We start from the raw sequence: 10,972 nt of genomic DNA, 5'->3' as shown, positions 1-10,972 counted from the left end.
GGCCATCAGAACTGTCATCATGTTACCCTTGATGTCCTGCATGCCATCAAAATGTTTTCCTTTCAATATTTCCTTTATCTTCAGGTAATGAAAAATGTCCCTGGTGTGAGTAGGCAGGTGTCCCAATACAGTTATTTGTTTACTGGCTAAACCCTCCCTCACAGACAGTGCTGTGTGAGCTGGTGCATCGTCATGCTGCAAGAGCCACACCTTTCTCATGCCAAGATTGTCAGCTCAGAGTTCTCTGTTTCTCTATTGATGTTTACTTGATTGGCTGCTGTATTCTCAGTCAGCTGAGAATTTTGATGCACAACTTGATTAATGTCTGCAATATTTTTGTCAGTTCTACTCATAATTGGCTGTCCTCACCTCTCGTAATCAGTGACACTTTCTCTCCATTCAGGAAAATGTTTGTGTACTGTAGTTTTCTTCATGGCATTATCCCTATAAACTTGGAATACCATGTCCCTGATTTCACTTCCACTCTTGCTAGGTTTAACAAGAAATTTAATGTTCATTGCTCTAATTCAAGCTCTGACATTCTTGTTACAGCACAGAAAAACACTCAACAATAATGAACACCACTCAGCAACACAGTGCCACATGTCGGCAGAAGCACAGCTGTGAGGCACTGATATACCAAGGTTATAAAGCCTTATTGAGTTGTTTATACAGTGCTGCCAATGCAAGCACAGGGTGGCAAGTTTACAAACTTAATTGTCAGACCTCAGATGTGCTATTCTAATCTGTTTTGCAGCCTCAGTTTCTGAGAGACTAACTGGTAGCACACTGCCCACCTGCTTCTAGGTTAAATCAGTACGTATTCTGCAGGTCAGAATTAGGTTGAGAATATGGGTACATTTTTTAAAATTAGGATTGCAGTTTTAAGTTGTTTTCTGATGTAAAACTTTTGAGGTGTTTTGGTTTATTTTATGATGTGTTAGTGATTCAGAATATGGAGGCTGTCCCATTCAAATTCAGCCTTCTTTTCCATTTAGAAACAAATCATCTGTTGCTTTTCATTTGGTGCTTAATGACTGGAAAACATAAAGATGTATCAGTTCCTAAGCAGCCCATCAGGAAAAAAATTGAGTGAAAAATGGGTTAAAAGAGTCTTGGAGGTCATGAGATGAATCGGAGAGTTCTTTTCAGTGAAATGCCATTTATACTACTCTCCTATAAAATGGTTTAATCTCCCTGAAGAGGAACGTATTGTGTTTAAGGCATGAAATGGGTATTTTGTATTAATCAACCAGATACCCAAGCGAATACCTACTATGTGAGGAGGTGGGGAATCAAAGATGTAGAAGCATTCCCTTTACTGAGAGCACACACATGCTCTTAGGTCTAGTTCTACTGTGTAGTGGGGTATTTACAACATCTACACATCCTTAGCAAAGATATTGGCAGGGAGGTATGTGAAAATGAATTTACCAATGGGTGATTCTAGCACAAAGTGTTATGAGCTCAAAGGAGCACAATCTTGTTGGCTGAAAAACTTTCATGAAGGAGATGGGATCAAGTTCCAGGGGCTTGACTAGACCAAGTTCATCTCCTATAGGAAACAAAATGAACAAAGGTGTTGAGATATGAAAGTGTCTCATAGGATCCTCAGGTGGCCTCTTAGGTTGCACTGGAAAATTGGTGAAAGTGAAGAGTGGCAGAGAAGCTGGGATATATGAATTGGGACTGGATTAGGAAAGCTTTGCTGACATATCACAAAGAAAAATATACATTGTATTTATACTGTCATGCTATAAAATGACATGTATTTATAGCATGTCATTTTAAATACATTTATTTTTAAATTCACATTATAAGTTGTAATGATCCGGCTCGGTGCCTATAGCTCAAACGGCTAAGGCGCCAGCCACGTACACCTAAGGTGGCAGGTTCGAATCCAGCCCGGACCCGCCAAACAACAATGATGGCTGCAACCAAAAAATAGCCGGGCATTGTGTTGGGCGTCTGTGGTCCCAGCTACTTGGGAGGAGGAGGCAGGAGACTCGCTTGAGCCCAGGAGTTGGAGGTTGCTGTGAGCTGTGATGCCACGGCACTCTACCCAGGGGGGTAGCTTGAGGCTCTGTCTCAAAAAAATAAATAAATAAGTTGTAATGATCCTTTCCCTTGTGTATGTCCAAGAAATGTTTTGGTGTGTGGGGTTGTTTTTTGGGGGGAAGAAATGTTCAAGCTTTTAAGATTTTGGAAAAAGCAATGTTTGCTGAGTGCAATGCGTGTAGATGCCGTTTTAGCAGTGGGCCTGCTAGGGCTGTGCCTAGTGATTTATTATGCATCCTTTTTAATTCTTGTTTTGTTTTTTCTCCACAGGTGCTTGTGTCTATCAGGGTTCCTTGCTGGCGGTAGGTCATTTTTAATATATTTGGTTTATTTCTTTTGGATGTAAAATGGTCGATTGAGGTTACTGAGTGAGTGAAGTGACCTTATCACAGTTGGAGAATTAGCCTTCATCTTGGCATAATCATGCTCAATTATTTAATACCTTTTCCAGAGTGAGTTAGTTCCAATTGGATACTTGGGTATTGGGAGAGAAGTTCAAACACCCAACGCACAATTTGCATTCTGTGGCTGTCTTTTGTGTTTTTTCAATCAGAGAGAAAATTAGATCTCATCCTCTTGTCAGATACAAACGAGGGCACAAATTATTTATCTTCCTGTTGTATGTGCTTCCGCCTTTGAATCCTTCTCCCAGAAAAAGTATAGTTATTAAGTTCAGTAGAATAGGAAAGATTTCTGATTGTTGCTTTGAATTGTAAACTTAAGTTTTGGTGAATAACAAACAAATTAACATTTTTATCTCTGAACCGTTGCCATACAGGGTAGAATTGATTTTGAATTTAATGTCAGAATGACTTGGGGGAAAAGCTGATGTAAGTCGCATGCATTTCTTTTCATTAATAATGCACTATGGTGCATAACCGTGGTAAAGCCTTATTGAAAAGACTGTCTACACTCCATCAACTCTAATAACTGGTGTGACAAGTCATTCTTCACCAATTTTTTATTTTGGTTTAATAAATGCTATAATAAAACAGAACTGAAATGGCTGGAAAGAGTTTGCTCATTTACATCACAACCTACTGTGGAGATGTGTGATAGTAATAAGTCATCTTGGATTATCCTTGTGGTATTGAAAGAGATGAAGATTTCCGTAAGTATCCACGAGTCTAGCAAACTATAGATATTCACAGTAATATTCTTGAATCTGAACTTCCCATACTGCAGTTATGGCTCTGGAGATTTGTGTTTCTTTCTTCTTTGTGTTTTTGTATTAAAGAATCGGGAAAAAGCCATTTTCCTTCTCTTTCTCATTCTATGCCCGTAAAAGCAGACTTTTCTTTCTGCTTATTATTTAATATATTTTAGGAATCATTTTAAAATCAAAGTGTTCTAAAATGCACCATGAGTTTAGGGGAGCTGTAGTAGATGTGGTAGTCAACTCAGTAATCCATGTTAAAACAAAGAGGATTGTTTATTGAATAGAATGCTACATGATTTTTCCATATCTTTTCATAACTTTTGATCTATCTGATACTTATCAGACCAATAAAATAGGCAGGTCACATTATTTTCTGTCCTCCTCCTTTTTAGTGGAGAACCAAGGATGAAGTGAGATGAAGACATTTGCTAAGGGTAATGGACCAGTAAGAGGTGGCGCAGAACTAGGCAGCCTGCCTTCTGCCTGTGTTCTGTCCGTACTGGAAGAAAAGTCGCTAGATCATCTTCTGTAATTGACTTTGCTGTGTGTTATTGTACATTTGAATATGAAAGCATGAAATAATTGGAGAGGTTATTTTGATCAAATTAAAAGGAGAGACTGTCTTGCAGTCTTGTATTTAGCGCATGACCTTGTTCCCCTCTGTGCCATGCCCCAGATGAGCCCAGGGCTCATGGCCGCTCAAGGCCAGTGGTCCGGGCTCCCTCACACCAGCACACTCCTCACCCCTCCAGGTGACTTCTTTGCTTATCAAGGCTCTGCTGCATTTGTTTGAAAACCTTTTTAGGAGCTTGAGGTACTTATGATTGCAGTTATGGAATTCAGTCTGAGAGACAATACATTTATCATCATAATAAAGATTATTGTTAAACAAACATTTATTGAGTGACAACTATAGCCCTGCTATTCTAGGCACTGGAATGCATCAGGGAGCAGACAGATAAAATCCCTGCCCTTGTGGAGCTCGAATTCTAATGGGTAAAATGTATAGAATGCCAGATAGGGGGACTACGGGGAAACGCATGAAGGCATTGGGGTAGAAAATACTTGATATAGGGGACAGGGTGGCTGCTTTAATAGGGTGCCAGGGAAGGCTTCACTGAGAAGGCGGCATTTGCACAAAGAGGGACTTCGAGGTAATTGTAAGAGCTGGGCCCTTGGATATTGAGGGGAAGAGAATTCCAGAGGTGGGGGGAGGGGCAGCAAGTGTGACGTCTGCAGCAGAGCTGTTGGCCCCTGGAGGAAGTGGTGGCGGTCAGAGTGGCTAGAGCGCATGACCAAGGGCGTATGGCAGGAGACAGGCCAGAGAGGGGCACAGGGACAGAGCATGGTGAGCTTGTGCAGACCTCAGCTTGTCCTTTTGGGAAGGTGGGTGAGCCACTGGAGGCGCTAGGGAAGAGGAATGACAAAATCTGACTTATCATTTAATTAAACTGCTGAAATGAGAATGTGAAAAGAAAGAAGTGTTCTTGTTTCTAGGGAAACTGTGTTGAATCCTTTAAAAAGACTCCTCAGAGATGAGTCACTAAAAAAATTGCTGTCAAATTAAGTGCGGGAGAAACAGCTATAAAAGATTTGGGAAAAATTTGAAAATCTAGAGAGATTCTGCTTTCGGATTTATTTGCTCAAACCACATTAAGATCTCTCCCCATTCTGAGGACATCGAGACTGGAAATAGCAGGTGATGCACCGTGGATGTCGTTAATTGTCTGCATAATTCATCGCTGCCACTCTCTACATAACCTGGTGTTAAAGAGAGACGTCGCCGCCACGTCAATAAAACTGGAGAGTGGATGTGCACTTACGTATTTTGAATCAAAATGAAGAGTTTAAGAACATTTATATGCCATTCTAAGGTTCTACACAAGTCTTTGGTTGAGAGGCCTTCTCTTCTCAGAGGCATTGTACTTAAGAGCTGGCTCAGAGAAGGGTGATTTGGGGTCCCTGGGCTGGTTCTACCCACACACCATCTACTCACCATTTTGTGGTCTGCGCGACTCCAGACATCTTGGAGCCCAAAGTCTTCATTTTATGGATGAGAGACCTGGGGCAGGGTGTGAAGTTCTTGAGGTTCTTTCATTTCTTGGGTGAGGAACTAGAAGTAGAAGGTTGGTCTGGTTGAAAATGGCAAAGTGTCAGCTTCACCCAGATGAATTCATAAAATACACCAAGGAAATGAAAGGTGCTTTTAGGTGCTCTCTGCGACCTGAGTGCTGCCAGGGTCCTCTCACCGATGCCTTTGAGATCTTACCACTCGTTGAGGAAGCTTCCGGATACAGTGCCGCACTCGCAGCCCTGGCCGGCTGACAGGCCTGGTTTTGATTCTTCCTCTGCCACAAACCACCCCTGTGCCCTCGGGCAAGTCACAGATCTTCCCAAAGCTCTGTGATAGGGGGACACACCCTGATGTGAACCCCTTCATGTGCTTTTCTGCCATAACAAAATTCCTCTTTGCCAGCCAAGAAGATGGAGAGGAAGGGGCCATTATTAAGCACCTGCTGTATATTTGATGCTCGGTGATTTCAGGAAAGGGGTGTTGTCTTTACAGGTCAGGGAGCTGAGGCTCAGGACGTTTAGCCACTTGTCCAAGCTACAGTGAGCGCTGGAGGAAGCGCTCAAGCCTGGTTCTGGTTCTTAGGCCGCTCCTTGGAGCCTCCTGTTGTGCACAGCCACACCAGGCCACTTGCCATCTGAACACAACTGACTTTTGTCACCTCCTTCAGTCCTATACACCCACCCCCTCCCTGCCACACCTGCCACGCAGTTGTCTCTGCCAGTCTCTATCCCTGACTTGCCGCAAGAGCCAGCTGTCCCTGGCTGACCCCTTCCCATTTCGCTGAAGCGTGCTCGTGTGCACTAAATTCAGGGCACGATGCAGGGCGTGTTTAGAGGGTCGCTTCATCTTAAAAACATGTATAATACACAGCATGCTAGGTGCGTGTGTGCACATGTATGTATACACGTGTGTATGTGTGGGCACGCCCCCAGCTCCTGCTGCATTTTGTCTCCCAACTTTTTTTTTAAAATTCAGGTTAATATGAAGGTACAAACAAGTAGGTTACAATATTTGCATTTGATAGGTCCAGTCCTTCTTGTAGTTGTGTCGTGAACCCAGAAGTTGTGCCATGTACCCCTTGCGTCGTACCCATTCTGTGGGAGCACACCGATCCCCCTCCCTCCTCCCCTCTCCTGTTCCCTAACTCCTCCTCCCATCAACTTGAATTGAATTCAGTTTTTCGTTATGTATTAGTTCATCTCCTGGCTTCATGTTGGTGCCGAGTACATTGGATACTTGCTTTTCCATGCTTGTGATCCTTTACTAAGAAGAATGTGTTTCAACTCCATCCAGGTTAAATGCCTCCCAACTTGTGACAGCTCTGTGGACTTGCAGCCAGGTCCGGGGATGAGCTGGCCCTCGGCCACGTGCCACTGCCTCTCCACTGTGCACGAGCTCGCCTCTCTGCCGTCTCTTCCTTCACGTTCTTCTCTATTTTCTCTTCTTTCCATTCCTCAGGTCAGAAATTGGCAGAAGGGACTAAAAATACCTTGAGAAGCATGGAATAAGCCATTTTCAGCCATGTTTCTCACCCCTAAATACCCCTGCACCCCGGGCTCAGAAGACTTTCTAAAGTCAGCCCGCATGGAAGAGAGTGTGACCGTGTTCAATCAGGAATCCGGCAGAGGGAAGCTACCTGGGTGATATGTTTAACTGTGACGGGGCATCTAGCGTGTGGAGGAAAAGAATTTTTTATTTCAAAGTTTTCACATATCTTCAATTCTTTTCCAACTCTAAGAAGTTAAAAAAAATTAGTTTTCTTTTTGCCTCACTACAAGCCAGCACTTCTCCTTTTAAAAGTTTTTCGAGGGATGGGTGGTTTGAGTCTTTGCTCGAAGTTTTTCATCTGTGCAGTGGGGAGGAGCTGCTTACTTCCCAGGGCTGCTGTGCAGATTAGAGGGAGCAGTGGGGCGCTGCTAGCCGTGCCTGTGACCCGCAGTCCTTGGTGGAAGTGAGCCGCTGCCATGCGGTTACGACTGGCAAAGCAGGACAAAACTACTCTTCCTCCTTAGATTGAAAGCTCAAGTGTTGGGATTTTCCTCCTTGGGATACTTTGCGCATCAGTGCTGACAAAGTGCGTCATGAGACGTTGACTTTTAGCAAATTTAAAAGAAAGTTGTTCAAGGATAATAAAAAATATCAAGTGTTGAGAATATATAATAGCAGAAAGATGCAGGCTTTTGAGCTTGAAGTTTGGTACTGCTGCATACCTGCTGTGTGGTCTCTGATGTGACACTTTGTGCAGTTGGGTCCCAAGTCAATCGTCTATATAATGGGGAGGACGTTCCTCATGGGCTTGATGAGGTGACTAATTGAGAGCACGGGTGTGAAAGATGCCAGAATGGGGCCTGCAGGGAACAGGTGCTGACATCCCCCAGGGGACAAGATGTTGGAATGGAAATGAGTGAGTAATTGGGGCCAGAGTGTCCTGCTTCAGGTCTGGCTGTGTATTAATAAGTACTAGCTGTGCAGCATGGAATAAGTCTCTTGAGTGAAAGGAGGTCTCGCTTTCTAAATTTGTATTTCTAAAATACTTGTTATATTAGATCCTCTTCAGGATTCTTAGCGCAGTGTTGTTCAGTGGAGCTTCTGCAGTGGTGGAAATGTCCCATAGCTGTTCTGTCCCACATGGTAACCATGAGCCACGGGTGGTTACTGAGTAGTTGACACGTGGCTAGTGACGTTGAAAAGGTAAATTTTAAATTGTGCTTAGTTTGGTTAATTAAAGTTGAATAGCCACACATGGCTAATGGTTATTGTATTGGACAGTGCAGCTTTAGAGCTTTAAAATTCTTACTATATTCTATCATATGAACTTGAGATGTGGCTTTATGCGTGGTTCTCAATCTGGGTGAAAACTTACTGTAGACTTTTAAGCAGTTGTGAGAAAGGTAACAAGACATTTGCTATAGTACCTGCGTTTCCTTTATATAATAGAACAGTTTTAAGGTAACTCCATGACAGCACTGCTCTCCCCATATTGCTTGATATGTTTTTGAATAAAAGGGATGGAATTAGAGCTGAGCCCTCACCTGCAGGCAATTTTACGCATCCCTTAGCATTTTCATAAAATTTGTTTGGTGTTTTGTCAAAATCTGGTGCATGCATGGGAGTGTTATCTACTGCTTATATTGTAGCAGGAGAAATACTGAGACCTTCTGGACTAATCTATAGGTCTTGTTTATTAGCGTTAGGGAGGATTAAGGAAGATAGTTCTTTAGTGCCAACCTTTAACAACTGGTACGCGGTAGGGTTACTTGGTTTTGTTTGAAAATGTAATACAAAGGGATAGCTCCATAGATAGGAAAATGTCTCGGAATTGTGTTTGTGCTGGTTATTCATCAACATGCTCAGGAGATTTTAGAGAGAAGAGAAATGAAAAAAAAAATTGGAAGCTTTCCCTATTGACTGTTCAGAGTCCCCACAAACACTTAGTGGATCTTGGTCAGTGGCTGCTATGGAAACACCCGGAACTTCTCAGCAGTGGGAGGATGCTCGGGCTCCTGTATGACGCTTCCCAGAGTGGAAGAGGACCATCCGTCATCCCTTAACTTCCCCTAAGCATATTTCGAATTGCAGGATATTTCTATTTTTAGTTATAGCTGAACAAGAATTCATCAGTAATTATGCCTCCGGTCCTTCTTCCTTTCTTTTGTTTTAAAAGACAGGAATATGCTTTTAAGCGGAATGTCACTCTTTATTAAAATGTACTTATTTTGTGGGGAAAGCGTCACTTTTTTTGCAGCACGTCATTGGCTAGGTGCTGGCATAAACTCAGAGAGGTAGTCAGTTTCCTTTAACTAGAGGAATTCAAGTTGAGTCTGGACAGACAGAATCAGCAATGAGATAGTGGTGGCTTGGACTCTTCAAATTTGGGTTTCTCCATGTGGGTGGAAGGTTAGTGTGTGGGTTTCTGCCTGAGAAAGGGAGCCCTTAGTGGGAGTAAGAAATAGCTCCTGACTCCGGAGTGTTCAGTGAAGGGTTTCCCCGCTGGCCTTTCTTCATGGGGAGCGACCCTGTCCCCTTAGGTGTCTGGTAGTGAGAATTGGCCTTAGAGGATTATTTTTTCCTTGCTGGGATTTTATAGGTTGCTCATCATCATTAGATGGGCTGGTTTTCCATTGGAGAATTTACATCTTCTCAGAATAATTATATGAGGGGAACAATACAAGAGATTGTGTATTTTTATTGATGAATAATCCATATGCATGTTTATTCTTATTCATATTCTTGTGGTAGGAACAGATGTTTTAAGTTAACAAACACATTTCTTATGCTTTGTTTGGAATGTGGAAGACGTAACTGAGCTTGGCAGCCATATTAATCTGCTCAAACTGTGCTCTGCGTGATCGTACATTTCAATTTTCTGGTCAGACCATACGTCCTCCCAACCTTTTTTTTTAAATTTGTGTCATATTTGCTCCAAATTGCCTAACGATGTAGTACCGCATTTTGTGTTTTCCCGTTTCCTTGTTTGTAAGCACAGCAGGTATACATGCACACATGACTGTTGTATACACGGCACGTTTACATGTGCGCGTGAGTAGATCCATCTAGTGCCTAGAATAGAACTGTCACTCATTTATGGCGTTATCATGTCATAATTTACATATTTTTAAAAGTCGTTTGCTTACTAAGGGAAAGATAACATATAAATATCAAATGACAATTGAGTTAAACCAGCTTATGTTTTCTTGGAATTTGAATTACAAATATCTAAAGAAAAGTTGCCTTTGAAAATGTTGCGTGGTTGGCATTTTGCTTCTGGGACAGGAAGGGACATTTAAATGTAAAATTGGCACAAAATAATTTAAAAAATTGTGAGCAGGTGAAAGTAAAATAAACACAGGGCTTCTGGTGTCCCTGCAACATTCTTTTAGCTGTGATTTCTCAGGCTCTCAGAGTTGAGAACTTAAACGGAAGGAGGAAGGAGAGGGGAAAGCTTTCATGGTAAGAATCTACAGGTTATTGTCAGTGCCCAGGAGGCTCTTGAGTTTGGGCCGTGACCTGTGAGTTCTTTCCTGACAGCCCCCAAGATTGGTTATTTATTAAATTTATGTCATTCTTGTCCTCTAAAGGGAAATTGAATGGGTGGGGGGAGGATTTGGAGGGGGTCCCAGGCAGGGGAGAGCCCAGGCAGGGGGAGTGTCTGTATTGGGGGGCAGACTTCATTGTTCCTTGTACTTCACATTCTGGAGATGGTTTTGTACTAGTGAGCAGGAGAGAATTATTAACAGAAGTGGCCACCTAATCTTTGGTGTTCCTACTGTATTGAGTTTCCCTATAATCTAGAAAGAACTTGGTCTAAGGAATGAGAAATCAGGAATAAAAGGAGCCTGAAATTAGAGGCTAAGAAGAAACCTCTCCTTCTCCTATCTGCTGTGGGTGTGTGTAGAAGTAATGATCCCACTCGGTTCCAAAGCCATCTGTTGATCCATGTGCATGTGCTAGGCCCTGGGAGGGGACCTGTGGGGAATACCAAGGTTAGTAAGACGTGAGTTGTATCCCCGGAACATGCTGCTTAGGCAACAGCCCCTTCCCCCCTTTTCTTTGTTGGTAGAGTCCTGATTTTCTTCTGATCGCTCACCCCTTCCTCACGTGACTTTTGTAAATCCTAGTTATGAGCTAATCCGGAAGTTTCTATGCCCTTGCGAGGGACTGGTTTAGGAGTGTGTGACTCA

The 10,972-nt window shown here is 42.7% G+C and overlaps 1 protein-coding gene across 1 annotated transcript in view; it reads left to right on the top strand.

The window, feature by feature from the left end:
* Positions 1-10,972, top strand: part of FRAS1 (Fraser extracellular matrix complex subunit 1) — a 430,037-nt gene that overhangs the window by 6,466 nt on the left and 412,599 nt on the right. Inside the window, exon 2 of the mRNA XM_012805310.2 lies at positions 2,329-2,360. Within this exon, the coding sequence (XP_012660764.1) occupies positions 2,329-2,360 (32 nt within the window). The remainder of the gene's footprint in view (positions 1-2,328; positions 2,361-10,972) is intronic.

The sequence above is a fragment of the Otolemur garnettii genome, unplaced genomic scaffold (assembly GCF_000181295.1).
Source record: "Otolemur garnettii isolate 467f Iridium unplaced genomic scaffold, OtoGar3 scaffold00039, whole genome shotgun sequence".
NCBI classification, from domain to species: Eukaryota; Metazoa; Chordata; class Mammalia; order Primates; family Galagidae; genus Otolemur; species Otolemur garnettii.
This window is presented reverse-complemented; position numbering and strand designations above follow the sequence as displayed.